We start from the raw sequence: 25717 nt of genomic DNA on the forward strand, positions 1-25717 counted from the left end.
TTATTGGTGTTACAGGATGAAACATCCAGCCTTGCAGCTCCAGTGGGCTTGGGGATTTCCAGCATCCTGCAATATGTATCCGTGCAGAGGAAATTAAAATGTGGATGGATCAGCAAGATACAGGCAAATCCTCTCCAGTAATTTGGAGAAGACTAAACTCCGGTGCTAGCGGAGCATATTCCGAGCTATCTAATAGAGAGCTGATGATCTCTGTAACAGCCTTTTTGTAAGTTTTATTCTTGCCTACAAGGGAATTTGTTCAAAGGGGAGATGTAATACCTAAACTAATATTTTTAAAGGCTCTGCGCACAGAGAAAGGGAGGTGCCGTGCGGAACGGCCGCTTTCGGCGATCAGCCAGCACCCCAAAAAGGAACATAACCCATAACCGAACACCTGGCTGGAATTTCTCCCTCACCACCCCACCGGGTGATTTTACAGGGTTTGTCACCATCGCAGGACGTGTGGACGCTCAGCAATATTGGAAGTTTGCTCCTTTAGACACTGAGTTTTTATAGCTAGCAGAAGCGCCCACTCCACCCCCTCGAAAGCCTTTTCCAAGCCCCGAAGCCTCCGAGCTGAGGGCTAAACCCCGCTGAGCTGCAGGGGGCTTTGTTCTGGTTTGGATCCCCCCAGCTGCAAGCTCAGAGCCCAGAGAAATCCGCGTCTGCCCCAGGACAGCTGAGGAGTCAGGGGGAAGGGTGCTCGCCCCTGAAGGGGAGGCTGTATCCGACCCGTTAGAGGACCAAGACCTCTTCTTCGGCTACTAGAGCACCAAGTGACTTCCAAAAGCCCCGTTGAATTCTACATCTGGGCCAGGAGAATCCTTCCTGAAGCAGCACCGAGACCCCCGTGAGCTTCTCCATTGCAGAAAGTTGGCAGGGGTGAGGTGAGGTTTTATTAGCGGTTATCGCAGCCACCAATTCCGCCTTTTCCCACCCATTTCTGTCTCCCTGCCTCTCGTAGGACCGGAGGAGGTCAGCACGGCTGCAGGGACCCGGTGGCACCTTCATCACCGCTCCCTCCTCGCTCCTACCTCCCCTCTCCATCCCCTCACTCTCACGGTTTCGGGGTGCACCAAGACCCCATTTCCACCCAGGTGCTTCTGCACACCCCAGCCCCGTCCTGAGATCCACCGCCACCTCCTCGGGGCGTGAAGCTCGTCCTCGAGGCCACCAGCTCGGGTTTTGCTGCTCAACAAACGCCGGTCCTGCAGCGGGGACATCTCTTTGTTTATTTAATAGCAGGAGCCCAGCGCTACGCCATGGAAGCGAGCCGCACGCCAGGGACAAGCTAACACAGCAACAATGGCATGAAACACTTCTATTTTTTTTTATCCTTTTCCTACTATCACCGCACGAGGCTGCTTCTCTTAACTCTTACCTCGTTTATTAGGGGCTGTCACGAGCGGTCGTTTATAAAAAAGGGCTGCAAAGAGCCGGGGGGAGGCTGGTGGCGAGGGGCGAAACGCGCCCCACGGCAGGGCGACGGCTGCTGAGCAGAAACCTCTCACCGAACAGCCCACGTCCTGCTGCCCCAAAAGGATCCAGCTCTGAAATCCGGATTAAAAAACCCGGCTCGGCCAGCGGGCTGAGTGGGACGATGGGGAGGAAGCCACCGCGTGTCTGTCGCGCTCGCCGAGGGATGGGTTCAAGACGAACCCGAGCGCCTTCAAGGAAAAGATTTGGGGTCCATGATGACATTTTCTCCCCACTCTCCATCCCTCCACGCTGCTGCCACTTTTAGCAGCCTGCTCACACACTTGGCCTGCGTTGATGGAGAGGATAAAAGGGCGACAAGGAAAGCAGCCTTTGCTCGGCACATCTACGCCAGCTCCGGCCGCTCCCCAGAAGACCCAGGTAAAATTTTCTGCATAAATCCAACAACGCCGCCGAGCTCACCCACCGCTGGAAGTCCTGAGTCAGCACCTACAGCAGGATGGGGAAAAAACATCTGAAGAAAAAGGGTTCCCGTTCCCAGCCAGCCTCAGGAACAAGGCTCAGACGTCCTTTGGTCACGAGAGGCTCTGATCTTCAAGAAGAATTTGCTGGCTTGGGAGCAGGCGGCGCACATCGCCCACCTGCCAAACCCAAGCTGGGAAAGGGGGGAGGCATAGCACAGAAATTAAATAATAAAACACTGTGAGACAGAAAAAAAAGAGGCTAGCAAGGGCACAAAGAACATGCAAGATCCCAACAAACACGACAAATGCCCCCGCACAGCACCTGCCCAAGGCTGTGGCCAGCAGCAAACACCCCGCAGCGGGAGCAGATCCCAGCCCAAGAGAGACCAACACAGGCACCGGTGCAAAACACAGAGACTTTAATTAAAACCACGAGGTCGGCAGAGGTGGGGAGCTGCTCTGGGCACGGAGCAGCCCCGGGTGCTGCTGCTGCATGCGCGGACCCAGCGGGACAGGAGCAGAGCCCCCCAAGGGCCAGCGGCACCGGGGGAGGTGGAGGAAGGTGAGAGACCGGGTGCCACGCTACAGGGACGCGTCCCGAGTGGTGGGTGAGACTCAAAAATTAGCTGCTTGAAGTCCCAAAAGCCCTGGCAGGATCAAAGTGCAGAGTCGTGCAAGCAAAAGCTCTCCGTGAGCCCCGTCCCACCTCCTCGGAGGGTCCCAAGCCCAGGGAAACCATCCTATATCCCTTCAGGGTAAGGGAGCACCTCCCCACCCGTTTTTGGTGCTGAATTTCACATTTTTGGTGTCCCTCCCAGCATCTAGAGCATGGATGGACGTCAGCATTCCCACCCATCCTTCTACATGCAGCCCCGTTCCCCTAAGACCACCGGGAGAGACGCGTTCCCATCCCTTGGGCAGCTTTGGGACCCCCCGGCTTTAGCTCAGCCCCCGCCAGCCGGACGCCGTGCAGCCTCTAAAGCAGGGGGACACTTGCCAAAAAGCCACGCAGCGAGGCGCAGGGACACAGATGGAGGAGCCTGGGGTCCCTGCTCCAGCACCCCCGGGGCCCTGCGGACACACAGATCTCCTGCCCCACTCCCCGAGTGGATCCCTTCGGAGAGCCGAGGTGATGGGCACACATCCTGGTAACAGCTTGGCAGTAAAACAAGGCTTGAGGCTGTCGTTTTCATTTCAAATGCGCCTTTATAAAGTTGTTCCGGGCAGCTCAGAAGGTCCTGGCCCCGTCCCCCCAAGCTGCCAGCCCAGGACCAAGCCACAACACGGCCAGGACAGAAAGTTCGGCTCCAGCTCTGCAGGGACCCACATCTCCCTGCCCCTAACCCAGCCTCTCCTCCTGCTCTGCCTCCCTGAGCTCCTCGGAGAACCTTCACAAGGAGGAGGGACCAAGACAAATGGACACAACTCTGCTCAAACCCAGCACCAGCCACTTCTGCCCCCCCAAGGTGATTCTGGACCCACACCGGATCCTGGCCCCATTCATTCCTCTGCTGCTGGTGGCACTGGGAGCGTGGTTCCTGCTGCCTGAGCACCAGCAGGCGATAAGAGGGGAAAATAGCTTTTTTTTTTCAGGTACAAGCCGCTGTCCTGGGCTACTTAACGCCTTTTGTTTCCAGCACAGGTAGCACAAGGCGTGCAAAGCCGCATGCTCGCCCCCACGCTGCCTTCGCTCCGGGGATGCCGCCCTGAAAGAGCTGGGACCGTGCTGCCTGGTGGGGAAAGCTCCTCGCTGGGGGCTGCTCTGGTTTCTGACCACGCAGCAGCAACCCCGGCGGCCACCTCGCCCCGCTGAGGCCAGCGAAGCAGAGAGGAGGAGATGGGGAGCGCAGCGGGGCAAGGCTGACCCCAAATGATGCCTGAACAGCGATGAGGGTGGGATGGTTTGTGCCCGATCCCTACGGAGGGGAGGGAGCCTGGGCAGGCACAGCTCCAGCAGTGTCTTTGCACGGCCATTCCCACGCAGCCGGGGCCCTCAGCTCCAACCCAGACCCCGCAGCCCAGCAAACTGCTCGCTTCACCCAAGAGAAGAGGCGGTGGCGCGAAAGGAAGACCCGGGGAAGCTTGCGGAGGAGATGGAGGGAGGAGGGAGGTGGCTTTGCTTACCTAGGAGAAGGGAGAGGTGGCACCCTGGGCTTCCAGCAACCCGCAGCCCTTCCCTCCAGCTTCCTTTACCCACTCAGCAACCCCCCGTGCAAGCAGAGGTGGCCGCGTGCAGGCTCACCCCTCGCAGTGCTTTCCAAACCAAACAGCAACAGGAAACTTCGATGAAATTCAAAAGAGAAACTGCAGTTACCCCTGCCCAGCGCGTGCACGCGTGCCTTCCTCCCCCCCACCTCGACACCCCCCTTCCTCCCGGGAAGGAAAAAGCAAGGGGCAATCAGCTGCAAGGCAGCCCCTCGTCAAACCCCCTCGGTGCCCAAATCCACGGGCACAGCAGAGCGGGGGGCGTGCAGGAGGAGCTGCTCTGGTCCCGTCTCTCCCGTGCGAGGCCACCGAGTGCTTGGGATCCGTGGTTTGCCCGATGGGGATGCGCAGGAACGAAGGGGCCGTGCGACGGGGCGAGGTGATGAGGAAGGGGGCGAGGGGTAGGAGGAAGAGCGCCGCGCTGCGCCTCCGCGGCCTCGGCTCCTCCCGCGGCCTCCTTAGGACGTCACGGGCTGGATGGGGAGCAGGCTGCCGAACTTGAAGTGCTGGATGACGGGGAACTTCTCCAGGCACTGCAGGAGAGGGGAAGATAAATGAGGGGTGAGTTCGGGAGGCATTTCCCACCTGGCACAGGCAGCCGGAGCTACGCTCTGCCCCCGGGCACGGGAGGAGGCAGCGAGCTCGGGGCTGCTGGCTCAGATCGGGCAGAGCAGCAGCTTGTGTGGGGGCCCAGTCTGATGCCCCCCACCCCATATTCCAGCAGGCTCTTCACCCCAGTAACACTTCGTACTGGTGGCACCCCCTGAACATCCCCTTTCACCGAGCCAGAGCCTTTTCCTTGCCGCAATTCAGGCCAGGAGCACGAGCTGAAGAGGGATGTTTGTGTCAGCAGCTTTCTCCCTCGCTGCCTCCCAGTGCTCTAGCTGCTTTCCTTTGAAGAGTTTCACCCTCCAAACCCTTGGAGAAGCACAGAAAGCCCCTGGGGAGGAGGCTCTCCATGCCCAGGACAGTGCCAGCATTGAGGCACCACCTTGCAGCCACGAGGCGCTGCCCAAATCACGCTGCAGACTGGTTTTTGTCAGCCACGTCCCAGTGAGCCAAGTCACAGCCAGGCTCTGTGCTCACCTTCCTGCCAGGGGCTGTGGTCAACGAGCAGGGCAATATTTTCCAAAACCTGCCCGACGGAGCCGCTCAGAGCTCTATTTTTGAGTCATTACGGATTCAGACCGCCCAAAAACTCAGGCAGGACGTGGAGCAGACTCATCTTCAGCCACACATCAACAAGGGCGCTGGGGGCACGGCGAACGAGATGGGAAGAGAAAGTGGCCACCAGGTAGGAGGCCAAGTTCTGCCCTCCCTAGGTTGCACAATCTAAAGAAGAGATCTCCAGGTCTTGGAAAGCCTCTCTCCTGTTCCCAGACGGTTCTGGGGACAGGACTCTTACTCCACAGGAGAGGTGAAGTTCCACCAAAGCACAGCAGCTACAAGCTAACAGGAGTCCAGCAAGTCCCAGCAAATCCTTGGCACCAGCAGCTCAGAGCCAGGGCAAGGGGGAAGAGCTGCAGAGGAGCAGCAGGAGGGTGTCCGACCCCACCAGCTCCTGGCCCTAACCAGCAGCCCCTCAGACAGACCTCGGGACAAAATTCAGGGCCCGTTCCTCCAGGCACTCGTGGCAAAGCACGGTTCTTTCTTACCAAAGGGAGGTGAGCTCCATCCCCGGACAGCCACAGCTCTCCTTTCCATGGAGAAGAGCCTCGAGCCCTGCCTGAGCACGGCTCCTTACCCCACGCAGGGCACAGGCAGAGGAAGGCTGCCCACAAGCTGTCAGCACGGGCAAGCAGTGGGATTTGTGCTCAGAAGCCCAGGCCTGCGGCAATCCCGTTGGAAGCAGAGGTCAGACAACTTCCAAGGAAACCAAACCACTCGCAAGAAACAGGCTGGAGACAAAATAAGTTTGGAGGCGGTGAAAATACACCATGGGTGTATCTGCCCTTGGGGAAAAAAAGTCATAAAAAAATTCACAAGCCTCCCAGGCAAGGCACCATCAAGAAGCAAGTCCCATAACCATTGGGGCACGGCACCTTCGAAGCCTCCCCAACACTTGCAAGCACGCAGAGGGGCCCCAATCCCTCTGCACAACCACTCAGACAAACCCTGAGAGGAAGCAGCAGTGCAGGATGGTGGTGATGTGAAGGAAGGACGGGGAGAAATGAATACTGGGGATGTTGACAGCTGGAAATGTCAGCCCAACTGGCTCCAAGGAGCCCCACGGAAGACCAAACTGGTTTGGGCTCCTGATGAAGAAACTTCACCAGCAGTTGGAAGAATGGGAAGGAATCCGTGCCAGTTAGCACATCGACAGCCCGAGAAGAAAGGAGCGGAGACACTTCTCCTCCTCCTCCCCTCTCCAGCAGGACTGGCACAAATGGTGTGGATTATCAGAGGTGCCAAGAGGATCCTCTCTGCACGGAACTGCCGCAGCCAGCACCAGCTCGATGGAGGGGACAGGCTTTTTCTATTCTTCCCATCAGCCCGAGCACGCTGAAGTCCTGGCTTGAGACTCAACTGGGGAGTAGCTTCGTGCATCGAGTCCAACCTTTAAAGATGGAACTGGGACTGGATTAGTTACAATGGAAAGTATTTCCCGTCTGCCTGCAGTAGAGAAGGAAAGGTCAGGAGACTCAAAAGCAGGCTCAGGGGAAAAACATCAAGGCTGCTGCTTTAACCACACTGTTCTGCCGACTTCTTCTCTCGCCTTTGAAGGAGAGAACAAGAAAAGCCCTTGCACTTCCAAGCTAACTCTTCTTCACCCATTATATTTATATTATAAATAGGCACATTTGAGATTTCATAAACACGCAGAGCAGAAGACACGCTGCCTTGAAGCTGCTGCCTGTCCTCAGACCCTGTAGCAAGCACGCTGGAGGGCCTGGATCCAGGCAAGAGCACATGGCCGTGCCTGAGGCTCGTGCTGGCTGTTTAAAGTCATCCCATAGCGGGGATGGCCAAGAGACAAAGCGCCCGGACTGCGCGTTAAACAAACCAGGCCTGGGAAATGCCCCACTTCTGCCAAGTGAGAGCGAGCCTCCCATTTCTGCTGGTCTGCTCCCAGTGCAGAGCCCTCCTCGGTCACCCCCAGACGTGTCAGGGAGCTGGACCATTGGAGCCTCCATCCTCAATTTCATCTGAGCTAATTGCAAACTGTGATCAGAGGGTGTAGACACAGGTAGGAAGGAGAGGGTGAGGAGGAAATCTCGCTCTCACGCTAGCCAGTCAGCCAAAAAGCAGCCTTACAAACCCAAACCTTTCCCCTCTTCGCTGCCACGAACTCAGATTCCTCAGCAAGCCTCCCTCTTCTTCGCCCTTGCAGGTGAACGCAGGCCCCGTGCAGTGCCCAGAGAGGACTCTGCTACACGAGGGCCATCACTTGGGATTAGTCCTTGAAGACCCGCGGGTGTTTTTGGAGGAAAAAGCTAAATTTGAAGTCACGCAGCACTTTGGTTGAGTCAACGTTTCCTGTACCTTAGCCTAAATTTGTGTTCTCGCTCTTCCCAGCAGCTTTTGCATTCTCCCCGACACAGCTGCCTCTCGGGGTATTTCTAGAAACCCACCAGGTTCAGGTCCAGCATTTCCAAACAGAAAAAGTCATCTGCTATTTAAAATAAATGGCAGCCTCCACAAAAGACCACGTCTTGGGTGTACCCAGAAACAACCAGAGCCTTTCCCACACCCTAGAAGGTCCCAAAGCTGCTCTGTCCCTAACGAGTCGGGTAAATCTGCCAGCACGTGGTGACCCCATGGCACCAGCACACTGCACCCAACCACAGCAGGGTGCGTGGGGAGCCTGAGGAATATCAGAACCCATCCAAAGAGTGGGAAAACCAAGGCAGCACAGCAGCCCTTGCTCCAACCCCAGGATTTAGGGACCCTGTGCTTGATTTAGCAGTGCTCCCAGGGCTGGGGACTCTCTGCCAGGACCCCCAGCTTTCCCAGCAGAGCCTCCAGCTCAGGGTTTCCCAGCACAGAGGCACCCCTCGGGGGGGTCGACCCCCAGCCTCGAACTCTCCTCCTCGGAGGCCGGGAGGAAAGCTGAGCTGGGGGCGGAAGGAGCCAGCGGGCCTGGGAGTGACACCTCGAAGATTAGAGAGGTATGTGGCCTGGAACCTAAACACAGGATGTGAAGTGCAGAGGAAGGGCTGGGGGAGGGAGAGCGCTTGGGTTCGGCACAGTTAACCCCTTTGTGCGCTGCTGCTGCCCGCCCAGCCTCTGCCCCACGTCCCAGGAATGGGAGCAGAGCCCGCAGGGTGTCGGAATAACTCCTTCAAGCCCTACCTGAGGGGATGTTACACCTCTAGCAGCGGGCAGCTGCGCCCCCCCTGCTCCTCTCCATCGTGTTTGGCACAGCCACTGCCTCCCCTCGGCCGGGTCCTGCTGGAGACCCACGCGTTGCAGTTCCTGTCCCGCTTCCTCAAGTTCAGGGTTAGCTTCGGCAGGAAGGAGAGATAAGGGAGGGCCAGAACTGCCCCGTTCCCCGGGTCAGGGTTCGCCAGGAAAGCCTGCGGAGGCCGGCGGGTGGAGGATTGCCAAGCCCCGGAGGCCGCGGCCTCGCCAGTCTGGTGCGCTGCGCAGACACGGCGCGCGGCCAGGGGAGGCGGGCAGGAGGCGTTCAGCCTGCTCCGGGGCTTTTAAAAACGTGGGATGGGGTTAAACCGAGCCTCCTCCAGCTGGGAACAGAGCGGGGTGGGAAGCAGGAAGGTGTGTTAAGATGCTAGACCTCGTTTTGGAGGCCTTGCATCTTGCACTGTGGGGAAAGTCAAGAAATTGGGGAAGCCGCGCCTGCAAGGAAGGGCAGCTGGGGACTGGTTTTTGGGGCAAACACTGGGCAGGCAGGAGCCTCCTTCTGCCCTGCCCAAGGTCCCCGAGCCACATTCGGCACAGAGCAGCTGCTGGGTGCGACGGGACCCCCACACCGAGGGGCACGAGGCAGCAGAGCCGAGGGGGTGAGGCTGAGCCAGGCCCCCCCTTGCCCACGGCGCTCACCTCGGCCTTGTACATGCGGATGAGGCCCTGGTTGACCTTGGACCAGGAGGGCACGGCGCTGATGTTCCAGAGCTGGTTGGAGTGCTCAGCGAAGGGACCCGTCTTCATCTGAAAGAGACCCAAAAGCAGGGCTGAGGCGCGGGGCCGGGCGGGATGCTCGCAGCCCGGTGGTGACTCAAGCTCACGCTCTCCCCGCCAGGCCCTGCGACCCACGTGCCGCCCGATCCTGCCTCCTTCCCTCCCCTCCTTCCTTCCCTCCTGCTGCAGCCACATCGCATGAAGCCGTGGCAATCCACCCCTTACAACATCAAGCCTTTTTCTGCCGCTTTCCCCCCCAAAACCTCCCCACGCACACCTCTCCTTTAACAGCCACGTTAAAAAAAAAAAAAACACCTCAGCCCCATTCTGCCCCCAGCAGAGCTCGGCTTAACGCCGTTCCTATCCTACCCAGAGCCCTCCCAGCTCAGCACCGCTGGGCTTTCCAAGAAAATAATGACTCATTCCCCCTCCAACTCAACAACAAGCAGCAGCAGCGACGGCCGCGCTGCCTTCCCTGTGCTCAGAGGGCAGCTCCTGCCTGGAGCACGAGGCCCTGGGGCGGGCAGGAGCAGAGGGAATGTGCTCCAACCCCGCTCTCCAACCAGGCTCCAAAGCTTCTTTTTGGTGTTATTTGTTTGAGACACTCCGGCGTTTCTCCTCCCAGGGCGAGGGGTTTGGAGGAGGGAGGGCAAGGAGAGGGGGGGGGGAGCTGCAATCAGGGACAGTTGCAGGCAGACTCCCCGGGTAGCTCTCTCCCTTCTTCTCCGTGAACAAAAACAGACCCTCGGGGAGAAGAAGAAATATAACGCAGCCTCTCTGCCTGAGCGAAGTTCCCATGACATCAGAAACCACAAGGCCGAAGCTCACGCTAGAAAGGAACGTGGGGAGGGAGGAATCTCTTGGACTCCCGTTCTCCACTCGGGGTTGAACGACGAACTAACCCCTTCCCTCCAGGCGGGCACGGGCTCAATCTGCTCAGAGGACAACGAGCTTCGAGCAGGCTGACCTCGGGGCTGGAGCTCTGCTGCTCTGCAAAAAACCTGGCCCTGCTTTTTCACGAGCTGGGCAGTGACTGCTGAGCCGCTGAGCCCTTCTTGCTCCCCTCCGCCGTGTGTTTCCCTCGCAGATTTGAGATGAAATGTGCAAAAAGCACATTTTTTTGCGATTTGAGATGAAATCCGCAAAGCGCAACAGCACCGGCGTGCCATGAAGTGTGGGATTTAGCACCGGTGGGCACCACGTGGCGGGGGAGCAGGGGGCACGCATGTGGCTGAGCCTGGCGTGCCGGGTCACCAAGCACCCCCCGGCAGGGCAGGGCTGGTTGTGTGTGTTTCAACGCCAAACCTTCCTCCAGCATCGCCATCCTCGGTGCGGGCACAGCTTGCAGCAGCCCCCACAAGCGCGTTTTTTTGCTTTCTTCCCTCCTTCCTGAGCCGCAGAGGATGAGCGGGGAGCGCGCGGAGGCGGCGAGCTCGGGCAGCCGGCCCCACCATCCAGCCCGTTGGCTCCCCGAGCCCCCTGGCACGGCCACGAGCGTGGCCCCCCTGGACCCAGGAGGGAAGGCTCGGCTATTGTTTCAAACTGGGGCGGGAGGAGAATGGGGAACAAGGGGGAAAATGAGCTCATTTCAGCCACAAAGGGAGAAGAGGGAGAAAGCGAGCGGGCTGGGGGGGGGGGCGAGAGCGGCAGCGAGCGCGCTGCAGTCCCGCAGTGACCCCAGGGGAACGGAGTGAGTCAGAGCAGCCATATTGAGCAGGAAATTACTCACAGACGCTGCGTTCCTGCCTCTCCGTTCCCAAGAGAATCAGCCTTTTGTAAATGGTTCCTCTGTCAGTAACTGGGGGAGGGGGACGGCTGAGGCTGTGCTTTCCTGTCAGCTCCTTCCCTTCCAGCCGAAACCCGAGCCCTCCCTTCCCAAACCTCCAAATTTAGAAGCCAGATTGGAGATGAAATTCTTGCTGCCTGCCCTGGGCTCTTAAAGCAACACAACCCCGGCCGCTCCACGCTGCCCAGCCGCCCACGGAGGGGGCCCAATGTGCCCTAGGTGCCCCCCGGGGAGCTGGCGCTTGGAGCGGGCTTCGGTTTCAGCTGGCTCAAGAGCAGGCTCCGTGTTTTGCCCCCTACGAGGACGGTGCTGTTCAAAGAGAGCATCTGGGTGGCTTCAGGGGGTGACACACAGCACCCTGGGCTGCACTCACAGCTCAGGAACAGGCTGAGCTGGAGGCTCCATCACCTCTCCTGCTGCACACACCGGGACGACCCCAAACCAACCCCACCCTGAGCACCAGCCTGCTTTCTGCCCGCAGCACCTTGGAGAACAAGGCGACAGCCGGGGATAAGCTCAAGCCCCAGCCAGTCCCGTAACCCTCCATCCGTTCACAGCTCAAGCATTTGGGTCTAAAAACCACCCCCCCCAGATTTCCCAACACCACTCCGGCTTGCGTAAGGCTCGCTGCCGTGTCCATGTGCAGCGCGGGGTGGTGCTCGGGGAGGAGGTTGCAGCGGGTTCAGACTGGCCACCATCCCGCCGTGTTACTTTAAGAGCCCCGAGGTTTAAACATCCACGTGGCAAAGCACCACCAGCACCACCACGGTGTACACTCACATCCCTGAGACGTCACCCAGAGGCTGAGAAAAATATCTGCTCCCGAGAATATTCGCTGGGTTGAAAGAAAAACAACCTACCCTGCTCGTAGCTGGCTGAAACAAAACCTGCTCTCACGTCAGTAAAACCTCCCAGACCCGGTATGGGAGCTGCTGCGGTGTTTACTGTTTGTTTTACACCTTTAAAGGAGGGCTGTTTTCAGCTGAAAAGCTCGGAAGAAAATAATATCATTAATGTATTAAAGTCGTTAATCCCTTCTATCGTTTCGCCTGGTATTTTGTTTTGTTGTTGATTTTGGAGAGAAAGCGAGCGTTCGGGGCTGTCTCAGCACCCCCTAGTGGCAGTACCAACCTTCCCAAGCGTTTTAAGGGAGAAAAATCACATCTTAGAGGCAACATTTTTACAAAAAAATAAAAGGGAACAGAGCTTGCAGGAAAACGGATTGAAAATATCATGCGTTTGACAGCTCAGGTTGTGGCAATCCCTGAGCAGCTCACACCAGGGGTGACCGACAGGAGGTTTCCCTGCCACCAGGTGGCACCGAGGAGCTCAGCAGAGAAACCATGATTCCGAATAAACGTGGGGAAAAAAAGAAGTGAAATTGCTCGTTAAAAAAGCCTCCTGAAAAGCTACGTTTCTGCAGGCAAAAGCGGAGCGACCAGAAGCAGCCTGGTGCTGGGTATTTTAACTTCACGTGTCATCTGCGTACTGCAGGATTTTCTGTACCCATAAGAAATGTGTTTTTATGGTTTTTAACAGGCTAGTACGCTGTCTTCACGTTACAGATGCCCAAAATAAAATAAATCTGAGAGCATCTTGGCTCCTGCTTGCAGCGAGGCCGAAGCAGGAGCGGATTTCCTGTCCCCAGCTCAGCCCCTTCAGGCAGTGCCTCTCCCCTGTCCACGGCATGATTTAAATCTGCACCGAAGGTTAAATCCTGCGAGGTGCTCAGCACCAACGAGCCCTACTAGATTCAGCAGGGCTTGATGCAGCACCTCCTGGGGTTTGGGCCCAGGGCTCCTATGAAAATTTCCTACGTGAAAGCGTAAGTTCGTATTCTGCAACCTCTCTTCTCATCTCATCACGAGATGAGAGAAGGGAGAGGGGGGAAAAGCGAAGAGAACAAAGGGGAAGAGCCGCACTCTGTCCTTCAAAATTAATCCCATCACCTCTCTCTTGCCAGAGACAGGAAATCCCTCACCACAACAGAGCATGTGGTTCTCCCCTCCCTACCCAGACCGTGCAGTAGGGGGGAGACGATAAAAACACAGGCAGGTCGCTCGCTGCAGCTGAGAGAAGGAAGCTGTGAGCTCCTGCACTCAGAAACATTGCCCGTGGATGGGAACAGGCAGAGCATCGCCAGTCCCTTGCCCAAGGACCCCAGAATACACGAGCAAAAGCACGGTCCTGATCCTGGTCCTGATAACAGCTGGCTGAACCTCAGCACTCTCCCCCCTCCAGATCATTTGCAAGAAAAGGCACATTTAACGGGCAACTCCTGACAGAATCTGCTCAGATCTGGAGGAGAACGAGCTGCACGGAGGTATGGGAGCCTGCCCTAAGCAAGGGGAGGCCCAGGACCTGACAGGCAGCGCCCAACGACTGGAGGCAAGGGAGGTTATCTTGGCAAGCCCAGCTGTTTTGCAGCTTCCACTTCGTCTTCCTAGCACACTTACAAGCACCAGTCTTCTCCATCCAAGTTCCCACTGACTGATCCAAGCGATGATCCGAGGCTATTTGTTTGATATCCACAACCCATCCGGCTTAATTACGCTTTCCCTTCAATATCTCTGTTTCAGCTCATTCAAGGAGAGCACCTCAGACACAACAATGAATCTTCCGCGCACCTCCACGAGAGCAAACCAAGGAGGAAGAGAAAACCACAGCCAGAACTGTCTAATGTCAGGAGCACTTCCCTGTGGGACAAACCTCACCTCTGTAATGAAGAGGATGCACTCCAGGAACATGAAGTCTTTATGGTTTTCGTTTACCACCTTCTCATCAACAAAGTGGCGAGGTTCCAGATTCGGATGGTCTGAAAAGAGTAAAAGACAATAGGAAGTGAGCTGTATGGCACCCCTTTCTGAAAGCACGTTCAGTTAGGTCTTGTCCTGTTCCTCCTTCACAAGAAGGATTCTCCCACCACAGCTTTTCAGGAGTCAGCACAGAGCTGCTCCCTTCCATCTCCTCTCCAACTCTAATGCCTTAGCAATGAGAGCAACTGGTAAGCTCTCCAGGGCAGAAAATGTGTTTTCTAGCACCAAAAACAAGGCTTGCCTTTCAAAAAGCTTGTAGTACTGCAATAAAGACAGCTGTACTGCACAACGAAGCCTTCCATCTCCCAACCTAGGCAACCAGCTTTATTTGGAAAGCTGAGAAAAAAATCCAAGCCCCAAGCAAACCCTGGCGCTGTATTACACAAATTCGACACATTTGAATTTAAAAGTCAGTCCCAAGCCCCATCAGCTTTGCAACCCAGACAGACAGGGCAGAGGGCAGGCTGGGACACGAGCAGATTTTTATTAGTACCTATCAGCTGGGAACTGCCCCATATGAAAGGTAGGAACTGGAAGTCATCCAAGCCCCAGACGCCCTGGCTGCCAGCAGGCTCCATCCTGTAGGTCTTCTGAAGTTTTCGCATCACTTCTAGGTACCTGATACGAAAGAGAGGAGTTAAGACAAGGCTGCCTTCTGGACTCCAAACACAAAATCCACACCTCTCCCTTTGCCAAACACATAGGAAACCCAAACAGACAGACTATGTACTCTTGGAGGGTCCCAAACCCACTTTTGGGCACAACAGAAAACCACGATTCGAATTTAGCAGCTGAGGGAGCATCAGGAGGAAGCCTTGAGACAGAGCAAGGGACTCAGGTTAACAGAAGGAAAATGATGAGCTGCCAGCACAACGCCCACTCGGATGAAATTACAATCAATGGGCATTCAGCATCACCTCTCTCAAACGAGATTTCCAAGCCTTTGTAGCTAGAGGGCTGCTGTAACCGACCCCGTTGTGTTCAGGCTACCTGAAGAAACACCAGCTACCCCCAAATCTACCCACGTTTGAGGACGGGGACTCACAGCCTGTTTCCATTACTCAGCTACAAACACCAAAATGCTCTGAGGGGATGGGAAACAGGATTTTGCCCAGGGGGAGAGGCTGGAAGTGGGTGATGCTGGCAGGGTAATAGGAAAGCAACAAATCAGCTGGGCCTCAAGCTCCACCGGAGAGAGCCGATGCCAATAATGTTCTGCATCACCTAGCCTTTCGTACCCCACACGGAATTTTCTCTCCTCATTGACTTACATGAGGATAAGAACAATCAGCTGGGCAAAGGACACAAACTGTAGCACTTGCAAGTAGGGCCCCCAATACGTTGGGGTATATAGGATGTATATTCAGCTCCTCTGCCACAGAAAGCAGCCTGACAGCAGGTATAGCAAATGCCAGCACTTCTTAAAAACTGTGGGCCTTGTTTTTGTTTTGTTTTTACACCAAATTCACTAAGAAAGCAAGTGACAGGCATTGATTTCATCTGCAGTGTCTGATGTCGGTGCAGATCTGTCCCCACCCCCACTGTTATTTGAAAACATTGATACCTCTCACTCCCCTCCGTAACTTGCAGAAGAGCTCAGAAAGCTTTCTGCCTTACAGCAACCACTACTTCCACTTTTCAGGTGGAAAATTAAAGCTGGAAGTACTGCTGAAGGAAATTGTTTCCATGCCACCAAACAGCGACGCAGCTGGGATTAGATCTCTGGGCTCCACATGCCCAGCCCGCTGGTTTCATCAATACCAACTCCAGCTCCTGGGCTGGAAACACATCTAGAGGAGCAGTGGAGGCCTGGTAGTTTCACATACTATTTCTTTTAATGCCTGAAGAGATGTGAGATCAGCTGATCAGATATTGTTGTTGATCACGAAGCACAGGACTTCACCCACATACCTCTGCAGAGCTCAATCCCTTGCACCTGACTGAACTGACTTCCCAGAAAGGCAGCCAGCCTCTAAAACAGGAGGTGCTGTCAGCCCTTTAGGAAAGTAAAAGTACCTCTACCTCCTTATTTTGTTTAAATTTGCCTTCTGTTTTCTCATTCTGCCCTTCTGTAGGCCAGCAAGCCCTTCAGCATTCACGATCTCTAATTACGCACACGGCTTCATGGCAGGCCCTTGATTTTCACAGCTCACACCCCAGAAACAGGATCTTGTTATCAAGATCTTATCTTCTTACTTCCAAATGGGTGTGGATGAGTGGAAGAAAGGGGGCACGATCAGCCCAAAGCACAGGAAGAGTCTGGTGGACAGGACAGCTCACACACCTCAGACAGCTGCACCGGGACAGCATCTGAGGTGTGCCCTCACACAGCCCGATGTTTCCAGCCCTTCTCCTTCTGTTACCTCACCTGTTAAATACTTTAAAGACAATGGCCATCTGGTCATCCACTCTGAGAACACCGATTTTGCAGAGGCAGCAGAGGAAGGCTGCAAACGCAGCTTCGTGCCCTGGAGTGAAAAGAGATGAGAGGTGATGGCGGTGCTCCTGGTCCACAGGAAAAACCCTGTGGGCACCACAGCAGCTCCTCAGAAACCCCAGCAGTCCCATTCCCCTAGGAAAACCCCAGCCAGCTGTCCCTAAGGTGCTTCCTTATCCTATTAAGGACAAGAGATGACGGTATTTCATCCCCACATAGTACCCACCCAAAATATATCTGCTAGATAACTGTAGGGGTGCTATTAACTTTGAGAAAAAAAAGTTCCTATGGAAAACCAGCTCCAGCACTGGGTGTGCTGGGAGCAAGGCAGGAGCTCAGCACAGCAGGGGAAGCGGAGCGCTGCAGAGTCGTCTGCTCAGAGGATGTGAGCGAACCTCACATCTGCAAGTAAACAGATTTCCTCCCACTTCAAAAATATCTGTGTCGGAAGGATGCGGATCCCGTGACGCTGCCAGGAACAGGCCGTCCCAGAAGGTACCGGGATCTCTGGCTGACCCTCAGCAGCTCGGTCCTCCGGCTAACAGCAGGGAAAGAAACAACCAGCAAAAGCAGAGCGATGTTTTTTTGGTGGAAGGGCCCACAGAACAAGGAAGAGCACGAGATCAGCAGCCCCACGCTGTAAAGTGCAGCTCCCAGTGTACGAACAAAGTGTACCCAGGGTCTAGGCACTGCGAGTCAGGACACGGGACACAGGGCTGGGACACGCAGGAGGGGAGGAAAGGCTGAATTTCCTTCCCCAGGCTGACAAAATCCCAGCCCGTGGGTCCCTTTCCAAAGACAACATCTCCCCCTGGTGCTGGCGAGTCGCAGCTCTCCTAGCAAGCGCTGCTCAGCCTCCAGCTCTTCAGCCTTTCACCCACGTCCTCCTCCTCTTCCTCTCCTTGCCCCAGTCCGTGTTTCCTTGCACCCACAACGTCCTGCTCCCCTGCCGCGTGGTGGGAACTCCCCCATCAGCACACCTGCCCTCCAGACAGAGGAGCAGAGCATGGCTTCACACCAACGAGGCTGGATTTGCCTGCGCAATCACTCCAGCCCGCAATTCGTTACCCTTTTTGGTGCAAAATGCTTCAACGTTCAGATTTTCAAGTCCCCCTGTAAGCAGCGACGTCACTTCAAGGCAGCACCAGACCTCGAGTGCTTCCCGCTGCCCACAAACTTGCTTCCCAGTCTGCTCACAACCCCAGCAATTATATTTTATTCTAAATGGCCCGTCGTGGATCAGCCGTGTGATACAGCTGGATGTGCTAAGGCTGCTCCTACAGCCCCGCTCCCAGCCCCAGCTCTCTCCCAGGCCCTTTGGTCCCAGCCCACAACGAACGTAGGGGTGAGGAGGAAGGTGTTTGTAGCAAGCTGGCACTATAAAGAGTTGCTAAAACACATTTAAATGCACGCAGGGCCACGCTTCAGAGGGTTGCTACCCAAGGAAGACCAGCCGTGAGCCAGGTACCTGTGCCGTAGTCGATGCGGGTGGAATTCCCCACAGCCTCCTTCAGGTACACGGCCACTTCTGGGGCAGCACTGGCCAAATGCTTGGGGATCACCGCTGCCACCAAATTTTCTGCTTCCTGGAAGACAGAGAAGGCTCCCTGAAGTGAGTACAGACCTGTCACAGTCCCCAGGGGCAAGGCACCCCCCCGGTCACACACAGGGGGAGGAGGCCGATCCTTCACAGCTCCCCTGCGTAACACAAAGTGCTGGAGCCATTCTGTCACCCCACCGAACACGCTGCCCTCCTGCAGGAGCTGCACTGAACGTTACAGGTGAAAGAGGCTCACCTGATCTAGCTTGGCGTACCAGGTCCTGAAGGCTTTGTTCCCGAAGCGAGAAGGCTGATCCACCGGCGGAGTTTCATCGATCCATCTGTCGAGGGTGTTGAGGAGAGCCACCAGCTTCTCAATGGGCTGCAGGGACACGGAGAGGAAGGGGTCAGAGACATGAAACAGAACACAACCCCTCAGGCGCCACCACCCCTGCCCTGTTCTGGGGCCTTTAAAGCCCACGCTGTCCTTCCCAGGGGTGGAAAGCAGGACTGGGCCGTGCCAACCCTCCCCAAAAAGCAGAGGCCAGGCAATCCTCGTTCCCCTCAGATCACCCAGTACAAAGCCCAGCCCCGGGCAGGCTCTCCAGTCGCCCACACAGCCTTTCATCAGCTGCAACAGCACCGTGCTCTAAAACCTCAGGGAGAGCTGAAGCAACCTCTCAGCCGCAGGACGTGCAGGGCTGACGAGCAGGGAGCTGCTGCACAATTCGGGGATCTCCAGCACAAAACCCAGGTGCTGCATCTTTAGGGTCCTGCACGTCCCACAGGACAGAAACTTCCCTTCTCAAGGCCTCTCAGCCTTCTCCTGGGGTGTTTTGGGAGCCAGGAGCAGCAGAGAGGGTGTTTGCATTTGCACAGCACCCAGCTGGGCCCATTTCACCCTTTTTCGTGTGCCCTTGGTGCTTCAACCTCGTCCCAGCCAGGCTGCCAGGGCAGCTCCAGCCCCACGCCACCTCGCGAATACGCTCACGAGCTGGGCAGCACCACGGAAGCTCTGGGAATCCTCACTGCCAACCTCGGGAGCCTTCCAGGGGGGGGTCTGGGATTCTCCTCGGCTGCCTCCGAGCAGGCAGAGAGGCGGCAGCAGCCACAGCAGCTGGGCAGGCCCTGGGCGATGCGCAGGCTCCCGTCTCGAGAGGGGAATTCCTCCTTCAAGGGGGGACAAAGAGGACGGCAGCAGCGGGCGGCTGCTTTGACTTTGCTGGAGGCATCGACCGCGCTGAAGCCGGCTGGGTCTCCTGGGCTGCGCTTCAATTCTGCCTGCCGGGAGGACGAGCAAACAGCCGAGCCCAGCAAGTTTGCAGCCCTTGAAGCGCCACTCGAAGGGGGGCAGGGAGGAGGGGAGAAGCAGAAGGCTGAGCCGCCGACCCTCCCCAGCACCTCTGCTCCCGTGGGTGGTGCTCCCTGAGAGCTGAGGGTGACACGGGGGTGGGAGGAGGAGAGCCGAGCACGCAGGGAGCACAAACGACCCCGCTGCAGGTGCCCCAAGGGACGCAGCAGGACAGAGGCTGATGCTGAGGGGCTGCACGCACCCCAAAATGCACCCCAGAAAGCCAGCCCCTCCCCGCTGAGCTGGCTCAGGCTGGGGCTCAGCCCTACCCCTTCCCGGCTGCTGCATCCCCCTCCAGTGAAGCGAGAGCAGCCCCGGCACTGGGCTGCATTAAATAATTAAATCCTGCTGGTGATTTATCCCCCCCCCTGGCACCAGCACTTCGTTACGAGCGGCTCCCGGACTCCCAACCCCTCTCGGTGCCAGCCAGGTGGTGGGGCCGGGCTCCTTTCCCCTCCCCAAATCCTCCTGCAGGTCTGGGGGAGGCCAAAACCTCCCCTTCCCCTTCCCCTCTCGCTGGCTTTAAAGGGATTAAGAAGCCCGGTGAACGCGGGGCGAGCAGGACCCAGCTGCTGGCTCAGCCGTGCCGATAAATAATTAAAGAGATGCAGCTCGTTTGGGGCACGCAGCCCTTTGAAAAATAAATAAATAAATAAATAAATAAATAAAGGGGTTGGGGGGGAGGTTATTAAAAGCAGCAGCTTCCCATTGTCCTGCAGAGGAAACTCGGGGCACGCGGGGCTGACCCCAGCCCGGGGAGGGGAGGGAGGGGGAGAGCAGAGCTTACGGGAACACCACCGTCAGCGCCGCCCGCAGCCCTGTTTCGCCTGGCTGGGTTTTTTTTTTTTAAGCTCTATTTTTGCTTTTACCTTTCCAGCGATCAAAGCAAGGGCAGCCGCAGCGCCCCCCCCTCTCTCTCTGCTCTTCCCGTTGTGCTGATTTTGCATCCCCTTGACCCTGAGCCTGCCACGGGTCCCAAAGGCGAGCCGCCGAGCCTCCTGCCGACCCGTCAGCAGCTCTCGGGAGCAGGGGCCGGGCAGGAGGAGGTGCTGAGGAGGCACTGCAGCAGCCAGGGCTGCCCGCAGGGACACAGCCTGCTCCCCGTGGGCTCCTCGGGCCCTGCCTGGAGCAGGGAGCTGCTAAATCAGGGCTTTTGCTGCTTCCTTCCTAGAGCCAGAGCAAGTCACTGTGCTGGCCAGCTTCTCCCAACACCAGGGAGGCGGGTGGGCTGTGTAAAAGCAAGCCTGCACCTCTCACGGCCAAAATTAACCTTCCCCTTGCTGCGCTGCTCCTCGGAGCCAGGTCACAGCCCTAAAAAGCTGCCCCAGGCCCCGCACAGATGCCCAGGAGCAGCACGCCCTCTGGGAGAAGGCAGCTCGCAGCCTGTCAGCCCTGCAGCCTCGTGCCCGAGCCCCAGCCACCCGCCCAGCCCTCGCTGCTCCTCGGGTGCTTCCAGCAAAGCTCTGGGCAGCTTCTGAGAGCAGAGCAAGCTCAGCACGGCTCAGAAGGGGCTCAGACCCTGGAGGATCCGGCTCTCGCTGCAGCAGGCAGCTTGGTATGGACACGCACCACTCCAGAAAGCACCAGGCTGCCTCTCTGCAAGCAGAGCAGACCACGCTCTCTTTTTTTTTTTTTTCTCCTTTTTTTTCCCCTCCTCCCCATGGCAAAGCGCTCGCAGGAAGCCGCGGAGGAGCCGCCAGCAGCAGGAAGAATTCCAGGAGGTCGTTTCCCAGAGAGAAGGTGTCCCCGGCGTTTGATCAGGGAGGAAGATGGGACGGCACCAAAGCACCTCGGCAGCAGGTACAGCAAAAAAAAAGAGAAGAAAGCGGAGCGGAGATGCAAGCAGAGGCCACAAGGGGCTGAGCCTTTAAAAGCCACGGCGAGCAGCTTGATCTACAAACGGAGCCGAGCAGGCAGCCTCATCAACAAGGCAGCCCAGGGGATGCTCCACCTGTGCCTCGAGTCACAGGTTTGTGCTCTCCCCTGTGTGAGGGTAACGGGACGTGTTCCCTGCCACTTCCCAGGTCGATGGGATCATGGCTCTTGTTTATTGCCTGCACTGGAGCCGCACGTGGAGCACGTTTGTTGCAGGAGGGATCCGGACACAGCCCGGACACAGCTACTGGGAGACGGCTGGCGGCTCAAAGAGGTTGGAGGAAGAGGGATTTGTTTTCCTCCCCCTTTGTTTTGTTCGTTGTTCCCCTGGAACTGCTCTGTGAGCGAGCAAGATCGTGACAAAGACAGAACTCAGAGGTGAAATGCAAACAGCAGAAAGCAGGAGCGGCGTTTGCCGGCACATTCTGCCGAATTAAAGGGACAAAAGAGGGCCACAAAGCCTGCTGGAGAGGCATTCATCACCCCTGAGCCCCCCCACGAGCTACAAGCAAGTTTTTCATTCACACTCCGGTTCCTTGAAGGGGAGGCCGGACCTGACGTGCCCGTTTCAGACAGAAAGGAGCAGGGTAAAGATCGTGGCAGGCTGCCTTCAGACACCAGAACGGGCTCTAGAAGCACACAGCCCCAGCCTGCTTCCCATCCTGCCCAGATCTCCTCCAGGCAGGCCGCTCCCAGCTGTCTGGCACAGCCGTGATAAGCTCCAGCAGTAAAAAGATAGCCGAGAAGCTCCTCGCTGCAACACACAAAAAGGGAGAACTCGTGCCTGGGACAGCCCCAAACGATCCTGCCGTGCCCCCAAAAGGTGAACGGGCATTAAAAGTGGCCCAGCACCAGGCAGAGCCAGGCAATTGGCACCTGCACTGGGCAATCCTGCCTCACAGGCTGAATTTTCCCCCCAGCCCAGCTCCGTATCACGCTTCTTGTCCCTTACAGCCCTGAGCAGGGCACCTGGGGATGCAAATCCAGCTGGGCACACCCTGAGCTCACACACAGCCAGACCTCACGCTGCTCAGCCATGGTGTGGGCTGAGATGGGCACTGGTAACACAGCCTGAGCAGCGAGGAAGCCCAGGGACAGGAAAAAAGCCTTGGACAAGGTCACACAGCTCCCTCTCTGGCAGCAGGAGAAGCAGGAACACAACAGACACCTCAGCCTTCTGGCTGCAGCCAGCAGGGAGTACCAGAACACCCCTGGCTGAAGCCAGACTGCAAAAGCAGGGACAAAACACGGCCCTTCTGCATCTTCTTTCCACCAGCAGCTTCCATCCGCCTGTAACTCGCTCCTTTTCCTACCCCAAAGGCACACGCAGAGCCTCTGCATCCTGCTGGGAGCACCACAGGCTGACATTTTGCATCCCCAAGCACAGCACAACCACATTTCGTCTCCCTGGCTGCCAATTCGCTCCTTGCTTCGGAAAAATATTGTAGAGACCAAAAAAAAAAAAACCGAAAAAGCAGAAAAAAAAAAAAGGAGGGAGAAATGAGTGGATCCAAACTCCCCTCCTACCTCTGAGACTTTGTAGTCGCAGGTCAGCTTCTTGCCTCTGACGCCTTCGTTCAGGGTGAGGATGAAGCCCATGTAGTCCGCGTAGGCCTGCGAGCACAGCCGAGAGGGGAGGGCGTGAGGGAGCAGCCACGGCCTGTCTGAGCCAGTGCTGTGGCACGGGAGCATCCCGGCACCCCGAGGGAGCCCTTCCCAGAGCACAGCTTCCCGGAGGCAGCTGGTGACTGCACCGAGAGCTCTGCTCTGAAAATTACAGTGGGGAGAGTCCTAAGGAAGCTCACGCCATCCCTGAAATCCTTCCCTCAGCTCCCTGCCTCTCATCGGGTCAAATTCAAAGTCCCTGGCTCTGCAAAGTCTCAGCTGTGTCCAGACATCCTGCTCTGCGCTGCTTCTCCCAGACCTGTGCTGTTATCTCCCCTTTCTCCCTTCTGCTCTTCTGTGTGCATGTGAGATGGGAGAAATGGGGGACCAATATTTTCTTTAAATGTGCTGCTTTTGAAGCATCAAACCCTGAGCAGCTCCAAGTCTCTGAACTGGCCAGACTCGCATGCTGCCACCTCTTCCTCCTCGGGACTTGTGAGGCACTGGAACGGGCTGCCCAGGGAGGTGGTGGAGTCACCATCCCTGGAAGTCTTCAAAAGACGTTTAGATGTAGAGCTTAGGGATATGGTTTAGTGGGGACTGTTAGTGTTAGGTTAGAGGTTGGACTCGATGATCTTGAGGTCTCTTCCAACCTAGAAATTCTGTGATTCTGTGGGACACTCCTGGACAGAAATAATCCTGGTCAGGAGCAAGCCTGTGAGCCCAGGAGCCTCAGTAAAGGGAGCTGCATCCACAGCTTGGCTCGAGACCTGCCTAATTGCAGCTTCTCAGATCAGTCATCAAGCAAGAACTCGTTCCTAAGCAGCAGGACCAACAGGAGGGACGAGTCTGGGCCGTAACCCCAATCCCTCAAAGGCAGAGGGCAGAGAAGCTGCCTGCCCCACGCGTTATAAACAGAAATTACCCAGGAAATTGAAGGCCTTGGCTCCTTCCACAGAGCAAGGTGGGCAGGCAGCAGGAATCCGCCCACCCTGACGCTATCAGAGGCCAGGCACCAGAACCACGTCCAAGCTGAGTTCAAACACCGCAGAGTGAACCCAGTTTTGATACAACTTACGGGCTAGGCGGGGTGAAATAGCGACCAGCTTCTACTCCTGCACGCTGGCAGGGAGCAGCAGCAACGCTCACGCACCCCCAGCCTCCCCCAGCCTTTGGGTTCTCCCTGGCTCACACCTTTCTGGGAACATTTGGCTGCCAGGCTCCACACCGCCTCCCTGCCAAGTCATTTTCCTACAGACAGGCAGCGACTCTCCCTCTCTAACACGGATCAATTAATTTCTCATTACTTGCCCACACCTGGTTTTCCCCGGTGGCTGTTCCCAGCGCGGGCCTGGCACTTGCCAGGTTTCCCTGAACCCGGAGCCATACCTGAGAGCGTTTCCACTTGCCCATGTCAGAAACGATGTTGATCTCCTTCTTGGGGATCATGAAGTTCTGCTGGATGGGAGGAGCCATCTCCTCCGAGGCGCCTGCGAGATGCAAGGAAGAAGTAAAACAGAAGCAGCGGAGAATTAACCTTCCCTTCCTAGAAATCAGCAGTAATTTCCCAGGAGACAGAAGGCAAACAAACCCATCCCAGCCTGCGCCATCATCTCGCCGTGTCCCGCTCACACAGGATCGTTTTCAATCCCCAGAAACATTCCCCTAAGGACACGTCGGGGCAGCAGAAGGCTGCGTTAGGTTTGTTTTCACTCTCAAAGACACGTTTCCAATCCAGGCAGAGAGGTTTGCAGGAGCCAGCATGGACAACCCGCAGCCAGTTTCATTATTTGTGCCCAGGGAGGACAAACCTCGGGTCATGCAGCACCGAACCTCCCTGACAAACTAACCCTGCCTGGCTTTTAGGGTGCGAGGCACGAAACACATTCCCCTAAAAGGGATGATTCCTGCAAAGACAAAGCAGGAGCGGTTCAGGAGATGGCCCCAGCCCCCAGCCCAGGGGCTTGATGGGACCCAGCACCTTCCAGGAGGAAGCTGCAAAGAGTATTTAAAAATGTTTACGATTTATTTTAAATCGTAAAGCTTGACCAGAGCCCAGTTAACATAAATTTTAGTGTGTGTGCTGATCCTGAACGCAGCTCTTCCCCTGGGCATCCCAACCCAAACACGTTCCTGTAAGGACAACTTTAAGCAGCACGATTAAAGCAGACCCCAATTAGGGAAACTGGGTGCCAATACGAATTTGGGAGTTCTCTTGGGATTAAAATTCATCATTTTAATCCTAGGAAACCTGCAGGTGTTTGTTCAGCCCTGGCTCTGCACCGGGCTCCTCCGAACCGGAGCTCCCCAGGACACCATGGGCTGTGTTGACATCGAGGCACTCGGCAGCAGATCGGGGGAAAAGGAACCCAAAATCCCAGGAAATGTGCAGAATCTGCTACAGATTGGTCACATAACCCTCAAAAATGATTCCCCACCTGAGAGCTGGTGTTAGGTTTGTCCCTGTCAATAGGGTTCCAGGAAAACCAAGGGTACAGGGATGAGAGGAACAAAATGTGAGGGATTTAGAAGATGTGTCCCTGGCTTCGGGAAATTCGCCCCGTGACGGAGCTCCTTATAACAAAAAAAGAGGATTTTACCCCAAAAAGGGGCGCTTTTCCCCAAAAAAAAGGGGAAGCTCCCCCCGCAAAAAGGGGAGCTCCTCCCCAAACGGGCGGCTCCTCTTCCTCCAAAAGGGCACTTCTCCCCCCAAAAGGGCAGCTCCCTGCCCCAAAAAGGGAACTTTTTCCCCAAAAAGGGCGGCCCCCCCTCAAAAAAAAAGGTTTTTTTTCCTCCCTAACTGCAGCTTCCCCCCAAAAAACAGCTTAGCCCCCAACCACCCCCCCAAAAAGCCGCCCCCCCCCCAATCCCCCCGAGTCCCCAGGACCCCGTCAGGGCCCCGCCAGCCCCCGGCCGCGCTCCCCCCGTCACCTGCCCGCTGCTCGCTCTCTGCCATCTTCCCGGAGCCCGGCCGCCGCCGCCGCCGCCACCTCTCCCCTCTCACCCCCAGGCCGCGCTGAAGCCGCCGGCGGCCATCTTTGAGAAGGGCAGGCCGCCTAGCACTGACGGGCAGCGGCTGGAAAACGCCGGCTTGGCCCCTCCCGGCCGCCGTCGCGCCCCCG

At 56.8% G+C, this 25717-nt stretch overlaps 1 protein-coding gene across 3 annotated transcripts; it reads right to left on the bottom strand.

Annotated features, from left to right (window-relative positions):
* Window positions 1–2303: 2303 nt before the first annotated feature.
* On the bottom strand, window positions 2304–25679 carry PTPA (protein phosphatase 2 phosphatase activator). 3 transcript variants are annotated; one of them, XM_027470657.3, is made up of 10 exons: window positions 25527–25679; window positions 23985–24085; window positions 22518–22604; window positions 18021–18146; window positions 17693–17810; window positions 16156–16255; window positions 14281–14405; window positions 13686–13786; window positions 9108–9215; window positions 2304–4639 (listed from the first exon to the last, which is right to left on the bottom strand). In XM_027470657.3, the coding sequence occupies exons 1-10, from the start codon at window positions 25549–25551 to the stop codon at window positions 4565–4567; spliced, it is 966 nt and encodes a 321-aa protein (XP_027326458.3). In that variant the 5' UTR covers window positions 25552–25679; the 3' UTR covers window positions 2304–4564. The 3 variants fall into 3 exon arrangements, with proteins under 3 accessions (XP_027326458.3, XP_071881248.1, XP_071881249.1); XM_072025147.1 differs by having other exon boundaries at window positions 25531–25572; XM_072025148.1 differs by lacking the exons at window positions 22518–22604; window positions 23985–24085; window positions 25527–25679 and adding an exon at window positions 19985–20121.
* Window positions 25680–25717: the final 38 nt, after the last annotated feature.

This window comes from Anas platyrhynchos, chromosome 18 (genome assembly GCF_047663525.1).
Source record: "Anas platyrhynchos isolate ZD024472 breed Pekin duck chromosome 18, IASCAAS_PekinDuck_T2T, whole genome shotgun sequence".
NCBI classification, from domain to species: Eukaryota; Metazoa; Chordata; class Aves; order Anseriformes; family Anatidae; genus Anas; species Anas platyrhynchos.

Excerpts from the sequence above, each read along its gene's own strand:
- PTPA (XM_027470657.3), bottom strand. The coding sequence starts at position 25,551 with ATGGCAGAGAGCGAGCAGCGGGCAG. Across the intron at positions 22,605-23,984 it reads GCAAGTGGAAACGCTCTCAG|GCCTACGCGGACTACATGGG; the intron begins GTATGGCTCCGG and ends CTGTGCTCGCAG. Across the intron at positions 9,216-13,685 it reads GCATCCTCTTCATTACAGAG|ATGAAGACGGGTCCCTTCGC; the intron begins GTGAGGTTTGTC and ends GGTCTCTTTCAG.